The 21981-nt window shown below is 48.0% G+C and overlaps 1 protein-coding gene across 1 annotated transcript in view; it reads right to left on the reverse strand.

Annotated features, from left to right (window-relative positions):
* The window catches only part of PAT2 (protein affected trafficking 2), an 80656-nt gene extending 60327 nt beyond the window's left edge, over positions 1-20329 (reverse strand). The window contains exons 1-2 of the mRNA XM_086782243.1: positions 20011-20329; positions 2882-2958 (exon numbers count right to left, since the gene is read on the reverse strand). Coding sequence (XP_086638369.1) covers positions 2882-2958; positions 20011-20226 — 293 coding nt within the window. The 5' untranslated portion in view covers positions 20227-20329. The remainder of the gene's footprint in view (positions 1-2881; positions 2959-20010) is intronic.
* Between the last annotated feature and the right edge of the window lie 1652 nt (positions 20330-21981).

A 21981-nucleotide genomic window follows, 5' to 3' on the forward strand; every position in this document is an offset into this window, starting at 1 on the left:
CAAGCACATGACGCTGGCCAGAGGTATATGGCAGCATTTGGCCTCACTTTATAACAGGGTATCGCCCATGAAGAGGATTTCCTTGGAAGTACAGATGGGGGTTATGAGCCCTGCAAAGTCGTCGACGATGCGGGAGCATATTAACAAGCTGCAGGCTCTTCAGCAGGAAGTTCTTCAGGCTGGGAAGGAGATATCGTCAGAGGACATGGCCATCACGTTGCTGTCACATTTGCCCTCTTCGTACTCAGCATTTTACTCCTCTTTGATTACCAGTGGCAGGCTCAGCACCATCACGTGGGAGGAGCTTGTGCCCATGGTCCTAGACCAGGAGGAACGATTCACGAACCCTCCTCAGGGTGGAGGTTCGGAGGCCTTTACTGGCCAACGGTCGAAAGGCCGTAACTCGGGCAAGGAGAAGGCTTCATCGGAGAAGTCTTCTGAGAAGATGTCCGACGCTGACCGCGAGAAACTAAAGGCAGAGAGGACTTGTAATGATTGTGGCGAGAAAGGCCACTACTGGAGGCAGTGTCCCAAGCGGAAGACCGAGAAGGGTGAAGACTCCTCAGCAATCATGAAGACTCCGGCTTTTGTGCACCTGGAGGTGATGGACACCGATGCTTCATTTTCTTCAGGCAGGGAGGAGATTGGAGGATTCTCCGCAACGGATACTCGGGAGTGGATTCTCGACAGTGGTGCTTCCAGGCACATGACTCCTTCCCGTTCCGGTTTACAGGATCTCTGCAGGCTTTCTGGTCATATTCTTACTGGGGATACGTCCACTATCCCAGTTCACAGTGAGGGCAGGATGGAGATAGTTCCCGATGGCAGAGGGGGGAAACATTCCTCCCAGGTGTTGTATGTTCCGGCACTAGGTTTTCATCTGTTGTCAGTGCATCAGGTTTGCAAGACTGGCGTACGGGTGGAGTTTGATGAGCATTTTGTTGCTCTCCGGGACAAAGCAACAGGCCAAGTGGTTTGGGAAGGTGGAGTGGAGAATGGAGTCTACAGGCTTTCAGCACTCTCTCTCCCAGGTCCTCAAGATTGTGATGAGTGGCAGTATGGTAATAGCTACTCAGGTGTGGATACGCTGCAGGTGCGGGCTTTCCGGGACCAGATGGTGGATAGCTTGCCAGTAGATAGCAGCAGTTGGCAGAAACTTTCCAGTACTGAGGTTGGTAGTTCTTGTGTTCGTGAGTCAGAGGAAGCTGAACAGGTCACTTATGCTCTGATGTCTCGTAGTGTTCGGGACATAGAACTTCCAGTAGTTGAGGATGTTCTTTCCACGGGGACCTTTCGGAAAGCCAGGCAGGTGACAGGTGATTACTTGCAGAAGGAGGTGGTTTCTCCAGGCTTTGTGGTTCCGGATTCAGAGGGGGTGGTTGACAGGTTTCAGAAGGCCTTGCGTGGTCTTTAGAAGGTTTCCAGGACTTGCTTGTGCACCGTAACAGGTGTTGATCCTTGTGAGCAGTGTGATGTCTCTGTGATTCAGAAGCTGTATGGTTCATGGATCTGGTTGATGGACACCGGATTGGACGGGAGCTTCCTAATGAGGCAGTTGAGCTCTTGGTTGCAGATGTCTCTTTGTGAGGCAGGATTGCGTTTCCTGTGGTTTCTGCGGCATGCGAAGGATCATGGACTCTTGTACACAGGAGGGGGATTGTTGGATGGAGTCCGACTCCACGGTTGGAGTGACTCGGTTTGGGGAGGAGATCCGGACACGAGGAGATCTACTTATGCCCGAGGAGCAGTTTTACGGAGCATGAGGAGGTTACATTGCAGGTTTGGGCTTCCACTGGAGGAACCCTTGGTCATCCAGAGGCACTTTGTTCGTGAACAGATTGTTGCTGATTACATCTTGCTGGAGTTCTGTTCGACGGAGGACAGTACGGTGGACCTCTTCACGAAGTCGCTCTCAGGATTTGCTGAGGCGGCACCCCAGCTCCCAGTGGTTGGTTACACAGCCAGGAGCCGAGAGGGGGTGTTAGAAGTCATCTCCTGTCTAGTTTTATACACCAGGGCCTTTATTGTGGGTGTGCCCGCCCTTATGAGGTGTTTTCCCATTTTTCCCCACACTCCGTATTTTTCCCCTATTTTTTCCCATTTTTCTGAGGCTTGGGAGGGCTGCCAGGTGATGCCAGGAGCACTCTGAAGCTGGCCGACTGGATCTACATCAGTCGTGGGCTGTCAGAGTGCTGGCCGACTTGTTCTGACTAGGCGGAGGCATCTGTAGCTGGCCGACTGCTATTTTCAGCAGTCGTGGACATTTTTCTCAGTCGTGGGCTTTCCTGATGCTGGCCGACTGCCCTCTAGGGGAGTATATATAGGTCCTTAGCCCCCATACCTCATTTGTATCATATTCGGGATCTTCTTGTGTATATCAGAGCAGAGTTACACGCCTACATCTCTCTCTTTTTGTGCTGTTTTTTCTGCCTGCGTTTATTGCTCTTGTGTTCCCAGATTTGGTCATCATCTCCGCTGCATATTCTGACAGCTTTAGGGTGGCTCCGACCGCATGCGGAAGCACCGAGAGGCCTTCCTGAGGATTTGGCAGCACAGTCCTTTTCTTACTGACAATGGCGGTGAGCCCACTTGGCATTATAGACCACCTATGTGGTTGTTTCACACCCCCCCCCTGCCATATGTACGAGGTAGCCTTCTCCTCCTAGAGCGACCAGCCGGGAGGAGCATCCTTCCCCTTTTATTGATTCTTGCTCCCCTCTATGGAGCTGAGTTTGTACTTAGCCATCATGGCTGTTTTGTTCGGTAACTAATAGAAGGATCTTTTCCCCAGAAAAAAAAAAAGCATACATAAAGCCTGTTTCTTTGTCATTAAAACAACTAAAGTAAAAGCATACCAGTGATTAGAGTGAAGAGAGCATACTTTTCAGCGTAATGCACAAGGTAAATATAGACAAGCTTCTTGACCTCCAAGCTTGGTGATGCGACACTTTTTACCACCTACAGACAATATAAGGTGGCAACAGCAAAAGAGGGTCAAGTAGACATCATTGGCAGAACACCAACACAATGCAGCAGCAAGCAGTGCTATCTAACAAGACAATCATTTGAAACCAAGGTATACAATCTCAATGTTTTTGAAAAGCTGCTTGGCCTTTCCCTGGGCACATTTTCCGTAAAAGGGACTAGTGGGTACTCGTGCTTGGAGCTGTAGGACACCTAGGTGAGGCTAGACAAGATGATGGTGGTTGTCAGTCTCGCACTACTCCCCTGTAAAAAATGCCATGAACTAGAACTTTGCTCCCCTCTTTCTAAGGCCAAATCTCAAACCAACTCACCTACAAGCTGAAGTCTGAAACCCCTTGTGTAAATATTTTGTAGGCCAAAGAAAACTTCTCCAATGACACCCTTACGCTGATTGCCAATACTATCAGTTTCTTTTTCCTATAATGAAGAGTGATACTTTATGTATGCTGGCGACGGGTACCAATACCCCAAGAACAATTTGGTTGTGCCTTTGGCTGTGACATTGCCTTTGCATGGTACAAACTTGCTCAGTCAATCTACTATAGTCATGCACTACATGTTCCGCTTACCCAAACTAGGTGGCAAGTTTGTGACAAAATCCATAATGACCTGCTCGAATGCAAATTCTCTTCAATTATATTATTTTCACACAAGTGCTAACAGCAGAATACTTAAAACACATGATTAACATGGAAGACTTTAACACATGATTAACGCTAATCCTATTGATCTAGCAAAAGAAAGAAAGATTGTATGAACGTCTATGAGACCAAAAAGCTGTTAAATGTAATCCATGAGTAAGCTGGGTATGAAAAAATTAAAAGACTAGCTGCAAAAGGATAGGCAAGGTCTGTCGGAATGCACAGCGGAAATGAGACAAACTGCTGTGAGAGAGAAAACGCAGAAGTGTAGAGAGAGAGAGAGAAGCTGTATAAACTCTGCTATATGCACTAGATCCGGTACAGTATGATACAAGAATGGTGTGGGGGGACTGAGTGCTATACATACTACTATGGGCAGCAGGTCGGCCAGTATAGAACAGGCCGACAGCCCATAAATGAGGCCCACGACTGGGAAAATCCAGTCGGCCAGCACCTACATCATGTTGGCCAGCACATGATCAAGTCGGGTAGCAAACAGACCATGTTGGCCAGCAGAAGACAGTCCCCCACGACCAGAAAAAACAGGGAAAATATGGAACATGAGGAAAAATGGAGAAACACCTACACGGGCAGGCACACCCACAACAATGGCCCTAATGTGTAATATGTAACTTGTAAACCATTCCCTTTGATCCTGGAACCTCAAAGCCTGGAGGTTGCTCAACATACACCTCTTCCAAGTCACCACCTAGGAACGCAGACTTCACATCCATATGATATACCGGCCACCGCTGAGAAGAGGCAAGGGCAAGATTGTCCAAATCGTGGTCATCCTCGCTGTCGGTGCAAAGGTTTCCTCATAGTCAATGCCAAGCCGCTGAGCATAGCCCTTAGCCACAAGTCTGGCCTTGTGCTTGTCCACCGACCCATCAGACGTATACTTGGCCTTGTAGACAAACTTGACTGTACACGTAGAAGCTCTGGGGGTCTTCTTTCAGCCCTAAACACCACTGAGAACATGCTGATGCAAAAACGCAGACAGAAGGGAGAGTAGAGAGAGAGAGAGAGAGAGAGAGAGAGAGAGAGAGAGAGATGCTGGAAATTCAGTATATTTCTCATGGTACAAAAAGATACCTAATCTACAGCCCTAGGCTACCTTCATACAAAAGGTGAACATCACCAAAATCTGTCCCTAACTTGGACCCAACTCCTAAAGAGTTGAATGCCTAACACAATGAGCACTCTTTGCCTTATATAGCCTCTTGGACCTCTTGGAGGACTGGCCGACTACTAGTCGGCCAGCCCGACTAGTCATAATTCCACATTATCTGAAGCGCCTGCAGCCGACAGCAGCCCCTGGTGCAGCCGACTCCAACTGGTTCAGTCGACAAACCCTGTGCAGAGCCGACAGCCTCTTCCAACGTAGCTGACAGGTCTTTACAAGTCATCCATGCTTTGCTCACTGGTCTCTTCTGCACTCTATGCTCCAAGTCCTAGCTCTAATGCTCTTTTTCTGGCTGCCTCTTCTAGACTAGCATCTGAGAATGTCCATGGCATTTTATGCACATGACATTGACACCAATGACTGGCCGGTTTGACGGCCTCGACACCAACTCCCAAGTGTTATTCTTCTCTATAGCTTCAAGTTCCACTTGCATGGCTTTCCTCCAAGTCTTCTGGGAAAGAGCTTCATTAACTGAAGTAGGCTCTTTGTCCCAAATGATACGAGACATCAATGCATAATTTACCTGTAAAAGCTCCTCTGACTAACGAACGCAAGAACTGGAATGTCCCTGCTTGCTGCCAACATCTAGCAAGCCATCCACCATCTGGTCCCGGAAAGCCCGCCGCAACGTATCATTCAAGTGGCCATGACGTAACTGCCACAAATCACTAAGCTAAGTACCTGTCAGAGAAGAGAGTGCTGAGAGTTTGTAGATCCCATTCTCCACTCCGCCTTCCCAAACAAACTGGCCAGTTGCTGGAGAGCAACAAAATGCTCATCAAACTCCGCCCGCATGCCAATCTTGTAAACCTCATGCACTGACAAAAGATGAAAACCATGAGATGGGACATGAAGAACCTCGGAGGAATACTTCCCCCCTCCGCCATCGGGATAGATCTCCAACCTGTCCTCACTGTGAATTGTGATAGTGGACTTGTCACCAATAAGGATGTGACTTGTTTGCCTTCGAAGATCCTGTAATAACTCTCGGGAAGGAGTCATGAGCCTGGAAGCACTACTGTCTAGAATCCACTCCCGAGTATCCCTAGCAGTGAGACCAACTGCCTCCCTGCTCCAAGAAGATGAAGATCCGGTGTCCATAATCTCCAAGTGCACAAAAGCTGGAGTCTTTGCAGCTACAGCTGAGAAATCAGCACCTTTCTTGGTGATCCACTGAGGACATTTCCTCCAATAGTGATCCTTCTGGCCACAATGGTTACAAGTTCGCTCGGCCTTCAAGGCATCACGATCCGAGTCGGGCTCCTTCTCAGAACCTCCACCCTGTGGAGGGTTCGTAAACCACTCTTCCTCATCCAAAACCATCGGCACAAGCTCCTCCCATGTGATGGTGCTAAGCCTCCTACTAGTGATCAAACAAGAATAGAAAGTTGAATACTCAGGGGTAAAATGGGACAGCAAAGTGATGGCCAAATATTCTGAAGATATGTCCTTCCCAGCTTGAAGAACCTCCTGCTAAAGAGCCTAGAGTTTGTTGATGTGCTCCCGCATCGTCGAAGACTTTGCAGGATTCATCACTCGCATCTGCACTTCCAAGAAAATCCTCTTCATGGGTGATACCCTGTTATACAAAGAAGCCAAGTGCCGCTAGATCCCTCAGGCCAGCGTCATGTGTTTGATGTGATTGATCACTTGGGGTGTGCAATTAAGGAAGATGAAAGAACGCACACAACCATTGACATGATCCCACAACTGTGCCTGAGTCTCGCGCTCTTTCCTAGTAGAAGGTAAAAGCTCACCCTCCTTCGACTCTAGCCGTGCAACTCCAACCACAATGAAATCAACCAAATCATAAGACTCTAGGACAGACTCCATCATTACCTTCTAGATGCCATCATTGGGCCCGTCCAACTGTCGGTCCACCAGGAATGTCGAGAGGGTGGGAATATTCACATGCTTCTCAGCCATCTCGAGCAAATCTGCCATCTCAAGGGTTCACAAGGTCTTGTGAAGGGAGAGTGGGTGGGAAAAAAAATGAAGAGGCTGCAAACACTATGCAAGGTGGCTGTCTAGCAATGATGGCCACCTTCTACTTGCTTCTCCACGTCCCGAATAGCCCAAAAATTCTCCAATCGAAATGGAAGAGCCAAAGCAGTTCTGCTCAAGAGGTAGAGGATCAAATTCTTTCAGCTGCATTTTGGGAGGGGATTGAAAAATATGTAAAGGTTTGTTGGCCAATTATGGCCATGCTTCGCATTGTTGACAGAGACGAGCCATGCATGGGCATTGTGTATGAGGGCATTGACCAGGCACTTGAGAAAATCAAGGAGAAGCTCTTGGAGTATACAAGTGGTGAAGCAATGTACGAAGAAATTCATGCAATTGCAGAATACAGGTGGAATATGCTGCATTCTCCCCTTCATGCCACTGCCTTTCTTCTCAATCCTATGTTGTTCTTAAAGAATGCACATAAGGATAAGGAAATCATGAGAGGATGGAGGCATACCTTGGACAGGATATGTCAGAATGCCAATGAAAGGACTATCTACAAGGCTCAATTGGCAAGATACATTGGGAAGCAGGATGATTTTGCAGACATTGACGCTCCTGGGGACATGCTAAAGTTATCTCCTGTTGCGTGGTAGCAAATGTATGGTGTAGGTACTCCTCAATTGCAAAGATTAGCTATAACTCTCTTGTCTCAAGTTTCGAGTGCATCCGCTTGTGAGCGGAATTAGTCTACATATGGCTTCATACACTCCATCAAGCGCAATCGCCTTGGCCATAAGATGGTAGAGGATTTGGTATATGTCCATAGTAACCTCAGGTTAACCTCTCGAAAAGATTCATCATATAAGATGGGTCTGTGTCATCAATGGGATGTCATAGAAGAAGATCCCATAGATGAATGGTCTGAGCAACAAGTTGATGTAGAAGACTTGACTCCAATGTCTTGATCTATGAAATTTGAGACTTCTTTATTCTTTTTGCCTATGTCAATTTTCAATATAATGTTCTTTAATGTCATGTTAAAACTCATCCTACCCCCGACGTTTCCTACTACCTATGCTCACCGTTTCCTTTGCCGTTTCGGCGTTCGTCGTTTCCTTGCCAGAAACGTTTCGTATGACTTAGAACTAGGGCCACAATAGGTGCTTCTAGAGGCTGCAGGTTTCACCATATGGGTGCTCGTATTCGAGTGTGTCTTGGGAGTCCTTACAGTAGCAAGCAATCTTCATCATCCCAAAACCACATGGGAGGGCAGCGACATCGTCGAGCCCTCTTAGAGATTGCCTCCTGCAATGTCAGGCTATCTCGAAGAGGCAAAGGGCATCGACAATGAGCTGTCTCGATGTATTGTCGCTCAGCCATGCATGAACGACAACCACAACACCACTCATAGAACGCCATTGGTGCTAACTATTCAATGTATCTCAATAAGAAGAAGAGAGGGATTAATTGAAAAACAAGGTCCTTATATTCTAAAAGGGCTTGCAAGAAACGTTATATAAGGAAAAAAACCGTGCGACGCTTCCCATCTATTTTATATGGACTTTCTTCAATGCTTTTAATAACCTTCAATGGTCATTAACAAGGTCCATTTACAAACACAGAAAAACACTTAACTGTTTAAACTCTATTGAGTGTGGAGGACGGAGTTGAGAAGTGAATGCAATTGCCTTGCTCCGTACGGAAAGAGAGGGAGAGAGGAAGAGAGAGAGAGAGAGAGAGAGAGAGAGGTGAGTGCTTGAGCTTTGGGATTTGATACTCTGCTCTTGGAACTTGTGTACAAGTACAGAAGAAGCAAGTACTGCAGGCTTATATGGTAATCAGTTATCAATAACCTAGTCGTTAGCATCCACAACGTTTCATTTTTTTAACGTTTCCTAAATCAAATTGCAAATCAGCATGTTGGGGCCAAGCAACGCACGCACATTGGTGGGGCGACGTTAATATTTTTTTAGGAGCCGGGCAGCGCACACATTGTCTATATTTATTTATTTTTTAAGATGCTAGTGGGGCCTCACCAGGAAACAGTGGGCTGGACGGCTATTTCAGTCCGTTTCCTATGAGGCGCCAGGTGACGACCATTTCCTCCGTTTCAGGGCGTTTTTGTCTTCTAAGAGAGGGGAAATGGCATTTCCCCGTTTCAAGGGGCCGTCTCCCCCGTTTCCATTGACTATGGTGGGGAGCATCTATCGTGGTGCCGGAGTACACACTGTTGGGTTTCCTTGGTACTGATAATGGGATGTGTCATGGTTTCCACGGTACTGGCAATGAGCACAAAATGGTTGCTATTTAGGCCTCAACAATGGACATTCTGTACTTGTATGATTCTTGTGGCAAATTGCGTACCAACCATCTCTTCGGGGGGAATAGATGTGGATGTCATGCTTGAGGTGCTGGCCTAAACGGTTGAGCAGCTCGTCCATGCTCATGTCCTTGACTAGGACTCTAGTTGGTGCTGGTTGGGCACCCTCGATTGACAAGAGGCTTTGGATGATGCGTCCCCTATCTCTTGGTTTGGGTGGACGACTTCTACATCCTTGTCTTGCAGGTTGCCTACTACGTCCGTTGCCTCGCAGAGCACTCATCAAAATATGTAGTGCCTAGTAACTGCAAGTGAACAACCTCTGGTAGTCGTTTGAAAATGTTTATGTGGTCTTGTTGGCCTCCAAGGAAGGTGACACCATCCTCATAAGAAGTGACAAGAATGGTGGCCAAATGTTGTCTCATAAGGAGTCCGACCAATACTAGATGAGTGAGTTATCATTCAAGATTTCCTGTACCAAAGGAAGATAATACTCCCACTTCAACTACTCATCATGGCAATACGACTTGAAAACGTCAAATGCCAACTGATTACATATTTATGTCTGGCCATCGATCTGTGTCCACTAGTAGAAACGTTTAATGAGCTCAATGGTTTTCTTAATTTATGGATGTCCAGCACATGGACTATCGTGCCCAGAAAGCACGGGCGATTCCTCCAGGATAACTTTTCTCTTACCTAGTCAAAAGCCTTAACTAACTGAACTGATCTGACCAAACCTGTAAGTCCCAAGTCAGATTAGGGAAAAGATTGCACTTGGATCATAGAGACCAACGCTCTTTTCCTCATTGAGAGGCACAGCCGTTGATTCTTCTCCATAGAACAATTTTTGTCCGGGATTTACTTCATCTATCGTACCATAACAGAATTGAGTCTCAATTTAAGGATCCATCAGTCCAGCCTAACCCCATCCAGTCCCATGGGTTAGCCAACTGCCCAACCACTGTAGTGATGGGATCCAATTAAGAATTTGGTTAGGTTTTGTCCCGGGTACCAGGGAAAAGAGTTCCTAGGCCCCCTAGCCGGATATTCATGCAAACTTAAAACTCCTACAAAATCCATGTTGATATCCTAGAAAGGTCCTTTTGGAACTGGCAAAGAGTGTAGCAACCCTATCGATTTCATATGAGAAGCCTACACCTTTTGGCAAATCCGACATGATTGGACATGCTAATGGACATCCCTTCTCATTTTTGCCCAGTAAAATGAATGCTCTAACTTCTCCAATGTACAGTTGATACCGCGATGATCTTTGACAAGACAGTCATGGGCATCGTAAAGAAGTGCATGTTGCTTTTCCCTTAGTATACATAGTCGGTTCTCGTAAAACAACCAGCCATCTTGGATGGTATAGTGACCCGGTTCTAACTCAAGGGACAATCTATACTGAGTTCTGAATTCCAAAGAATCCTCGTACTGTGCCTTCATAACTTTTCCTTGTATTTCAAGCACAATGAACTCCTATAGAGTCTGACCTTTGTGATTTAGATATTATTCTTGTGAGGGATGTATTCAATCATACCTCCAAACTAGTGGAAAATTGAACTCCACTTGGCTTGTCTGTCACTCCATTGGACACTAGGAATGGTTTGCAACAAGGTTGGATGAATGTCACGTACGGAATCAAGCACACCATACAGCACATACGGAAACCGTGTAGGTTGTGCGCATTTCAACATGAAATTAGACATCACATTTTAAACGTTATGAACGTTTGAACATGCTAACTCATTCCGCACATTTTGAAATTCTTAGCTTTTCTTTTTTTTTTAATGCCCAAAATCTAGTCGCGATTAGTTTTAGGTGTGTGGGATTTGGGCAACGGCCAAGAAATCCCAAAATTGGGGATTTTTTTCTTAGAATGCCCACAGCCTCGCTGGGTACGTGGGCATGCATTGCTTTCATAGTTCTTTTGCCTGCGTGTTGCCTACCTTCTATGCGCTCAACAGCCTCTTACCTTTCTCTCCCCGAGCCCACTATCTCATCTTCTCATCATACCCTTCTCTCCCTAAAGCTCTCTTACCGCTCTCTCATCTTCTCATCTTACCCTTCTCTCCCCAAGCCCACTCTCTAAACTTCTCACCTTACCCTTCTCTCCCTGAAGCTCTCTTACCACTCAAGCTTCGGCCCCTTCCTCTCTCTTGCTCTCTTCTATTCACCTCCAACCTCGTCCCTTCTCTCTCGTGTGAGCACTCTCTTACTACTCAGGCAGCAGGCTTCAGCCCCTTCCTCTCTCTTGCTCTCTCTTCTATTCGCCTCCAACCTCATCCCTTCTCTCTCGCGTGAGCACTCTTAGCCATGGGCAGAAGCCCCATCCCTTTTGGAAGATTCATGCATTCACGAATGATGAAGGGAACAATGGCAAGCACACGACATGGTGGTACCGCTATTGCGGAGGCAAGTTTACAAGCTCGAGCACACGCCTTGTGGCTCATGTCTCGGGGCTAGGTGGCTATGGAATCTCAGGTTGCAAATCGGTGCTGTGCGAAGTCATAGAGAGGGTGATAGTGGAGCAAAATTTGAAGACACCAGAGGCCAATGAGGTAACTATGGCGGAACATGATGAGGAACTTTTGGCGTCAAGTCCTCCCCAGGGACTTGTTGCTTCACAAGGTGTTTCTTCTTCCGGGCATTCAAATTTCAACCGCAACATCTTCTAGTGCAGAGGTTCAAGGAGGAGAGCCTAGCGGAAAGAGGCCTCGTGTGGATGATGCAGCTCTTATACATGTGCAAGTTGTTCTTCTATGCATGGTGCTGGCACAAGTTTATGAGACACACAGGTCCTTGGTAGTCATCAAACGACTCTTCCGTCTCGCATTTACTCGAGTTCATGGGTGAAGGAGCATCAAAGAGTTGCGGAGATAGAGATTGCACGCACTCTTTTCTTTTCTGAGAAAAAGATCCTTCTATTAGTTAAAGAAAAACAACCACAAAGAGCAAACTCGCCTCATTTAGGGGCGAGAATCACATGATCATAAGGGGAAGAGACGCTTCTCCTCCGCCTGGCCGCTCTGTGAGGAGAAGGCTATCTCATAAGGGAGGGGGGGACCACACAAGTTGTATGTAATGCCAAATGGGGTCACCGCCTCTATCTGTGAGGAAAGGGCCAGGCCTCCAAAGCCTCAAGAAAGCCGCTTCCGCATGCAGTCAGAACCTCCCTGTAACTTCCCCCACTGACCGCGGAGGGTGTGAATGATATCAAGCCATATGTTCTTGCTAGTCTCAGCCGACGAAGTGTGGGTACCCTCTATGGCCTCACTGCATCTAGCACGCCAAATGTGCCAGGCTGCTATGCTACTGCAAATCTCCCATCTCTAGCATGAGCCTGGTCATCGCCAGTCGCATGTAGGTGGGGCTGTGACTGGTACTGCTACAATACGATGGTGAGAGACCTGAAGGCCTAGCCCTCCCCCATCCTCCTCATAAGCCTTGGCCACTCAAGCCTCTGTGGCCCAAGCGACAGTGCCCCATGTAATGATCCGGGTTGATGCCCTGTCCATAGCGAAGATGCGGAGAAACCGCTGCCAAATCCACTAAGCCTTCAGGCAATGTCTCTAAGACTCATGGGGGTGGCCGCACCGCGGGCACTCTGTTGGCCAACCTCCAACTACCAGCCAAGTACCGACCACCACACTCCTATGTGCCATCAACCAAAGAAAGAGGGAGATCTTTCTAGGCCGATAGCTCTCCCATAGTCTCTAACAGAAATCAAAAAGGAAGCGCTGTGAGAGGCCCTAAGACGGCCAATGTGCTGCTGCTGTCGATGTGCCATCTATCTCAGGCATCTGGATCATGTGGCCTAGCCGCACAGTATATGCAAAGAAGGGGGCATCCAAAGTCTCCTCCCAATCCGTTGAATCATGCCAAGTCCACTCTCCAGGGTCCCACTGAAGGCGCGTGAGAGGTCAGCACTCCCAGATCCATAGCCGCCCTAACCTCTCCCTGGCCACCTTGGTCGGTGCTGGATCATTCCCGTGCCCGAAAACCAATCACCCTCACCCTGTGCAAGGTGCAGCCACTGAAATCCTCCAAGGGAAACTCAAATCTCTCTAGTTTGCCATGGGATCCAATAGAAAAAGTGAGCAAACCATTGTCCTCATTTGCTCCGTGGACCGCCACTAGGATATCGTGTCTAGTAAACACGCCTAGCCACACTAGGGAGGTTAGGTCTGGGGGAGTCAGCCATATACTCATGGTAATCAACCCACAAGACTATATAACTATCAACTCCATTATGCATAGTATGGACTAGTTATTACGACATCCCCACTAACGTCATCAGTGCCCAATAGTGGGTGTATAACTCTGTATCAAGATATGCTCTCAAATACGCACTCCACACGCACACACACACACATAAGAGCATATATTCACACAAAGCCCTTCGTATTGAGTTTCTGTCAAACCTCCGGAGATGCAAGGCAAACTCAGTCATAATGAAGCCTAGCACTAAGGGAAGTAGCAAATAGAAAGAATTAGTATAGCAAATAAGTAGTTGATAGGGCAAATGCACTGCTAAAGATAGAAAGAATAAGCACAATATCAACTGGCCACAACTCGGACAAAAACTTCACAATGTGAAATCTACATGTCCGTTAATACGGCTGAATTATATACCTAGATGAATCCAAGAACATGCCCAAATTCACCTTTTAGGAACGTGCATGTTATATACTCATGGTAGTCAACCCACAAGACTATATAACTATCAACTCCATTATGAGATATCTATGACAAGGTGCCACCACACCCTACATATGGCCCTTCGACTTCCCATGCTCTTGCATATGGGATAATCCACCACAACTTCTAGTCATGTGATAACCCGAGAGTAGCTACGAGAATTGCCACCTCCAATACCCTCCTTCAATTCGAGCACCTTGATCAAACAAAGGTTAGGACCGCCCAGCACCTTGATCAAACAAAGGTTAGGACCGCCCAGGACCACACAGGCCAAGCTCTGGTACCATGTCAAAGTCACGCAGCAGCAGCACGCACACCACCCTAGGGCACTGAGCAACGTCGATGGCTGGGCTCCCATCTCGTAGTCGTTGCTCCCCTCCAAAAACCCGATGGAGGAGATATCTATGACAAGGTGCCACCACACCCTATATATGGCTCTTCGACTTCCCATGCTCTTGCATATGGGATAATCCACCACAACTTCTAGTCATGCGATAACTCGAGAGTAGCTACGAGAATTGCCACCTCCAACAGTAGTGCCCTCCGGAAAGCTCCAATCCACCCTATCATAAGCTTTCTCAAAGTCTAGGAGTAGCAATATGAGGTCTTGTTGCCGCATCCTGGCCGAAGCTATCGCCTCCCAAAAGGTAAAGATGTTGTCCAGAAGCCGGTCTGAGTGTCATGGATCAAGTCTGGGAGAAAAGGCTGAAGTCTCCTGCTGATGGCCTTGGCCAAGATCTTATAGGCTATCCCTAGAAGAGTGATGGGTCTCCACTGCCATATCTCCAATCTGTCAACACCCTCCTTGGGAATCAAGTGAATCAAGCCCTTTGAGAGCCTCTATGGCATGGCACCTGTAATCATAATCTCATTGAAGGCAGCTCGAAGGCCACCTTCCATGAGGTCCCAATGGCGAAGAAAGAAGGAGACTGGAAGCCTATCTGCCCCCCGGCATTTGCCCCTGGGAAGTGTCATCAATGCCTCCGCCAACTCCTCAGCAGTAAATGGTGTCAATAAGAATGACCAAAGAGAAGGGGGAACCACCTCCCTTGTATGCCGCCAGACCCTCTTTCGTGCATCCAGCACCTGTGAAGATGCTGGGGCACCAGTGAGGAGGGATCAAAAAAAGTCTGTGGCGATGGCTCTCACCTGGGGGGATCTGAAACAATAGCTCCATCCTGGCCACGCAACCTGCGAATATCGTCTCTCCTATTGTGGGGGCCGGCTATCTCAAAGAAATCCCCTGTGACTCTTGTCGCCTGCCTGAGTCCAGAAAGAGGCCCTGACATGATACCAGTACTCCACCCTCTCCTCTATGGATCTAATCTCCGTGCGGGCAGCAGCAAGCTGACTCTCGATCCACTGGCTATCCAGGGACCTCTCTTGAAGCCGCTATAAAGAGGCAAGACGACTCCTCAAACTTCTCTCCTGCTCCCAGAAACCCTATAATCGGCTCTAGGCTGCCTCTTGCAAGAAACTGTTGATCTTCCCTAAGCCCTCATCCAAAGTGCACGCAATAGAGCCTAAAAGAAAATCCAAACCCGCCCATATCTACTCTATCCTGCTACATATCTCGGGGTCCTGAAGGAGGCTATCAAGAATCCTCGAGCTCACATGCATGTCATGCCTCCAAGGATACTCTAAGGACAAAATAACTGGAGCGTGATCAGAAAATGAAGTACCTACCAAAATACCTATCGTACCCTCTCGGCTGCAAGCCCACTGATCAACATAAAACCTATCAAGTCTAGAGAGGTTGGGGTCGGTGCTCCTCCTATCCAATCTCGAGAACCAAAGGCTCCCAGCGCTACGCCCAAACTCTGGAAGATGCCAAGGGTCCTATCCCCTGACAGCAAGAATCATCTCCTCCCACGCTGAGTACTCTGCTCCTAAAACTCTGGCCGTGCCACCTCCAAGTCTGTCCTCTGCTGCCTCTATCATGTTACAGTCACCGCCCAAGCACCAAAAGTCAGCCTGAGGGAGGACCTGCCGTATTGAGCTCCAAAGAGGACTCTACCTGCAGCAACGTTCAGAGCATAAACGTTGAGGAAGCCAACGCTATACTCTCCAAAAGTCATGGTAATCCACTGTGCCCGCCCTGGGACTAACTCCTAAGCCAGTCACTATCAACAGCAGCTGCTCACTAACAAATATACAACCCCTCCCTACGTCCCTAAGGGGCTGAAGGATGGGGACCAGAAAGTGGAGGGGCTAAAGGATGGGGACCAGAAAGTGTGACTCCTACCTGGAAGAATCTTCCCGCATCTACAAGTACGCCCCTCTGAGAGATGATGCTCCTGGAGGAAAAGAATGTCTATGGGTCCCTCTGACTCCCCCCACTATGGCCCTGTGAAGCTCGCCTCGTAGGACGCCTCATCTATGAAAGCACTAAGGCCCCCCTAAACCCTGAATGTTCCATGAAACAATCTGAATATCAATCTCAGTGTGATGTGGCACTAGCACAACTACCCTCCACTCAAAAAGTCTTGGGCGAGGGCTTACACGGGGAATAATCACAATCCGTGCGGGGGTGAAGGCGCGCCAGGTGGGCACTAACCCTGTCCTCCATGTGATGCCACTCTGTACGAGCACACGCATATGCATGCTCCGGACTCCATCGATCACAATAGAGGTATCTATAAGAGGGGGGAAGAGGTACCGCAGCAGAAGTATGCATGAACACAAAGCGCAGCACCTCCAGACTAGAGACTACCATCTCCCCATCCTGGTCTTGATGGGCTGAACCTCCAAGCTCCATCCTAACAAGAGGCCAAAAATGGGTGAGAATGTCAATGATGCGGAGATCATGGGAGAGCCCAACTACCTGACCCTCTGGATGGCAGATGGCACCAACTCAGGATCCCACTTTGTCCCCGGGGCTGCACTGAAGGGGAAAGAGAAGATCATCGCGCCATTATCTAGCATAGTGGGCCTGGAGTGGTGAAAAACCACACATACCCGAACAGGGGCTACCATCTCCTCAGACATGTCAGTCCCTTCCGTCGACAGACACCGAAAGAAACTGTAGTCCACAGACTGTCCCAAGATAATGGGGGCCCCACCTGGGGACTCTGGCAAGAGAGTCCTCACCAGGGAGGCGGCAATGGTCATCTCTATCGGCTTAGAAAATCGGTGAATCAAGCGACGGACTGATCCCACCGGCTGCCTCCGCTCAAGATCAAGGGCTAAAGGGGAGCAACGAGAGTGCTCTGAAGAGGCAAAGGGGGGGGGGGGGGGGGAGGGCTCGGATGATGAAGGCAGAGCGGAGTGCGCTACGGTGGGTAAAGTCGGTGTCGAGACTGGGGGAGGAGGTGGGGGAGGCAGCAGCACGAGAGGGCGGAGGGGCGAAGAGGCCGGGGAGGGGTGCTGCTATGAGGGATGCATCGGAGAGGAAAGCTGAGGGGAGGGACCCGCTAGGGGCTCGGAGAGGCCAGCCGGCCTCTTAGAACACTAGGGGTTGGGGGAGGGGGGGGGATCTCGAGGAGGGATCGGCCGCCATACTGGTGGGCTCGAAGGGGCCCGCTCCGGGCTTGGAGAGGGCGTGTCACCAACGAGAAAATGCTGAGATAAGTGCTCGTAACGGTTCTCTGACACAGAACCGAATCCTCCTGAGATCTGCCAGCCTGGCGCGCTCAGCGGCAACGCTCGACGGTCGTCTGGTGGCCCAGGCGTAGTCCAACCATCCGCCACTCACCGTCCACTGGTCACCCGAAGTCAGGGCCTGCGGACCTGCCCCTCTCTATACCCCTGGTGAGGGTCACACGAGAACCCAAGGGGAGGAACCACCGGAGGCGGTCTCCTGGAGGGCAAGCTCTAGCTCAATGACCCATCTGTCTGCAAATGAAGCATTGGCCTGGAAGGCCAGAATACTCCACGCATTGCTGTATGGGGTCTCCTCGGAGGCTAGGAATAGATATACAATGTGATACAAACTCCGGTGAGGCCACAAAGATGCAAAGGGATGGAATCCTAGCTGCCCTTGCAAGGGTTGAGGCAGCGGTGGGGGGGGGGGGAGGGGACTCCATCACTCTCCCGATGGCACCACCAATCTCACTGGGAGAAGAGGAAGGTATTCCTTCCTAAGGCCTGGGAAGCAAATTGTCACTGGGAAGCCCGAAACGCCAACCAATGGGTCAGACGCAGGCTCGAAGCCGTGCTACCACCATGCAAAGAAGGCCTGTGCCGTACGCAATGCAAGGGACTCAATTGTATGACTCGGTCTGACGCCGATGGCGAGTCGAGCTCCACCTGGTAATATCCACACCCCGGAGGGTGAATATCGGTGATCTCTGCAAGTTCGCCAATGAGGTTGGCCTGAAAAAGATCCCTGAGCTGTCCGCGCGCAGGGCGGCTACCAACAATTTTGCAGACCACGGTGGAGACCTCAAGTGAGGCAACAGTCATGGCAAGAACCTGTAGATCCGCTTCGGAGAAGGAAATGCAAGCAACGGTGGCTTCGGTCGGGGATGACGGAGTGGCTGCCACGGAGTCCTACTTAGGGTGAAGACCAGGAAAAACCGAAGCTTGCCGAATGAAGCTGAAAACCCCAGAAGCCATGAAGCATCAACCTACACGAGAGGGGAGAGAGGAGAGGGGCGGGGAAACGAAGAGGAGGAAGGAAAGAAAAGAGGGGGGGGAGGGGGTGGCTAAGAGAAAAAAGGGAGGGAGGCAGAAGAAAGAAGAGCGGGGAGGGGGAGGCACTAAGCAACAAAGAGATGGAAAAGGGGAGGGGGGACGAGGGGACGGGGCAGGCAGCAAATAAGGGCGGGTGGGCGGGTAAAAGAGCTGACAGGGGGCGAAGGGGGGGGGGATCACACCACTTGCTGAGAATCCGTATACACGTAAGTACTATGCAGCTACCTGTGATTGCACGCACTCTTATTGAGTGCAACATATCCTTCAATGTTCTCCGCACAAACCAATTATCACGTGCACCCTGCATTGGGTACACAATGACCTTGGCATCATCATCACATGCACCTTGCACTAGCATCATCATCAATGCAACATTTGTACAATTATAGTACCTTTTTTAGGAACTTTCGTCATACACCGTGACCCCATTGTGAGCCCTCAGTCCAAGGACAATCAAGCACAAGCTACATAGGTCAGTCTCCAAGCCATAAAGATCAATCAGGAGTCAATCCTCTTAACCCACTTGGAGTACTCCATCGGATAAGTGCATGTAGCAGTCAGGCATAGCTTAGGTTTTACATCATGTCGCATTGCAGCCCATGTGTTATACCTCGATGGATCCAGGAACATGCCCAAATTCACCTTATAAGAAAGTGCAATTTATAACCTCATGGTAGTTATCCATAAGAAAATAAACCATCAACTCCATCATGGATAGTATAGACTAGATACTACGACATTCCCACTAACATCATCAGTGCCCAATAGTGGGTGTAGAACTTGGTATTAATATATGCTCCCACACACACACTCCGCGCACGCACACGCACATAAGACCATACATTTATACAAAGGTCTGTGTACTGAGTTTCTGTCAGAGCTCCGGAGATACAGGGCAAACTCAGTCATAGTGAAGCCTAGTACTAAGGATCATAACAAATAGAAAGAATTATTACAACAAAAAGATAGTTGATAGGGTAATAATTGGAGAAAGTTAGGATGCACAATATTGTCAAATGGTTGGGGTAATATTAGGAGACGCCATATGATCAACATATTGGTGTCCTCACGTTTTGGCACATACTTCCTACGTGTCGTATACGCAAGGTAAGCAAGAGAGGCGGCCACAGGTGAATTTATCTTTCAACACATTCATCAGGCCATTATGTTATGCAATTATAGGACTGACTTATGCATGCCTAGCCTCAGATTGGCTTCTACATGTTTGTTCTCCAAGTGGGTAAAGGGACTGACCCTCATACCTAAGACTGGGAGAATGACCTACGTACCTAGCATGTCCCGGATTGGGGCTCACAATGGGGCCACAGCATACGACAAATAATCCTAAAAAAGGGTATTAATGATGTATAATGTTACATAAAATGCTCAGCCAGTGTGTCACATAGCACCACAGTGTAAGGTGCATGTAGCAATGTGGTTGAGAATGAAGATGTCAAATTCAATATATTTCCAAAGGGCATGGCACAAATGTGGGTGTATGGGCAACCAAGGATAAAATTAAGATTGCAGATCAAAGCAGTTAAAATGGAGTTAGATCCGAAACAAGGAGGAGAAGATGCTGCAGCGACCTGCGGGAAGAAGGTGGATACGTCAAACCCTTGGGACATGAGGGCAAGGAGGCGCTTCAAGGCCTCCACCTTCTCGGCGTCGAACTTGCTGTCGAGGAGCCTGACGATGTCTGCGTCGTGGGGGTCGTCGTAGAGGTGCGCGTCCGTGCCCGCCTTCAGCATCAGAGACGACGCCCGCGTGAAGCTCGCCGCTGTGGAGGCGAACTGCGGGAACATTGTGCTGTGTGTTTATGTGTGTGTGAGAGAGAGAGAGAGAGTCATAAGAATTTCTGACTATTGTTGGTAGATCAAAAATGATAACCATGGCTTAGCTTCTTTATCTTATCTTATCTTACTATATATATAAAAGGAGAACACTTTTGCTCCTTCCACTTGTCTACTTTTGGGCCCTCACCTGCTATGCCACTTTAACTCATAATTTAACGATCTACATAGAGTCGTTGTCGTCGTTCTCCCTTTATGAAACAAAATTCAAATTTGTTCCACGGAGCTCCTTCTTCATGTCTCCTCCTCGCTTTTTTCACGTTGTTGCGGTTGCTATCTGCTAGATGATTTTCTATGGGTGAGCTCTCTCTCTCTCTCTCTCTCTCTCTCTCTCTCTCTCTCTCTCTCTCTCTCTCAAGCATGGCTAATAAAAGAGGGCATTACATTTGTACAGACAGATGCTTGAAGAGGGCATGAAGACAAACCAGCTGACACATGTTTTCCCTTCAGCATACATTGATCAGGGTCAAGGAGAGATAATGTTATGAATGTTTGAAAAGTTGCTGGATGATGTAACACTTAGCTGCATTTTTGCAAGCATGGTGTGATGTAGGATTTTTGGAGACATTAAGGCGGCTTCACTTTGACATTATATGTGATGGGTTTGAAAAGGATTGTTAGTGGCCTCTATACATATGAAGGTTGTGCTCGCATGGTAGATTTGAAGGCGTTCTTTGATGTGCTTCTTGAACCTAATTTCGTGTCGTGGAACACGTACATTATTGGTCATGCATGACTTGGCATTGGAAGAATTTAAGACTAGATATCCATTTTCTCATGGCAAGTTTGAGAATGTAATATTCAATCGTCCCCATGCTACTTTGAAGACTTATAGAATGTAATATTAGTGCATTATTTTTCAATAATGTGTAATGGCCTTTATAAGTAAAACCTGGGTGATATGCTAGTGCCCTGTAATGTTAACCTATGTTCAGGATGTTTGCATAGTGGCACATGCCTTTGGCTTGGCATATACATGTGCTTGCCAATGGTGACCTGCATTATGACTTTGCATAAGCATGTGCCCACCAAGGTTTTATTTTGAAACTAACTTTGAAAGTGCTTTAACTTGTTATGTGATAAGAGTTGTATTTTCATGCTTATAAACTTGAATAACCATAGAATTTATCTATTTAGCATGTCATGACTGGTGTCATCTCACAAGTGAAGTACTAACTATGTCCAAAGGAAATATGTGTACTCAAAGTGGTAGCTCATTTTTAGCAAATACAAATCCGACCGAGATTAATCACTAGAAGAATTGCAAGATACAAAATTATGAATCATTATTTAACCTTATAATTATATCTTCCATGAGGGTGATCTTGGATACCATGTACACCAACCTAGCCCGAAATGAGAAGTTGATGGATGGCATGAGCCTAATCCATCATATATTTACATAACATTAGACCCCTATAAGCTAGATGACAATCTTAAGCTCCTCTTAATCAAAGGGACATTAGGATTATTAGATGGGTCTTATATTATGGGTAGTAGATGTAGGAGCATAGAGGAAAAGCATTACATTTCCAGGGAAATATTGAAGTGCATTCCGGCAAGGAAACTCATAAAGATAATAACGTAATAAAATTTGAGATCATTAATGGATCTCTCTCTCTCTCTCTCTCTCTCTCTCTCTCTCTCTCTCTCTCTCTCTCTCTCTCTCTCTCTCTCTCTCTCTCTCTCTCATGAAACACAGGGGGA

The sequence above is a fragment of the Cibotium barometz genome, chromosome 44 (assembly GCF_041138505.1).
Source record: "Cibotium barometz isolate CiBa-2024 chromosome 44, ASM4113850v1, whole genome shotgun sequence".
NCBI classification, from domain to species: domain Eukaryota; kingdom Viridiplantae; phylum Streptophyta; class Polypodiopsida; order Cyatheales; family Cibotiaceae; genus Cibotium; species Cibotium barometz.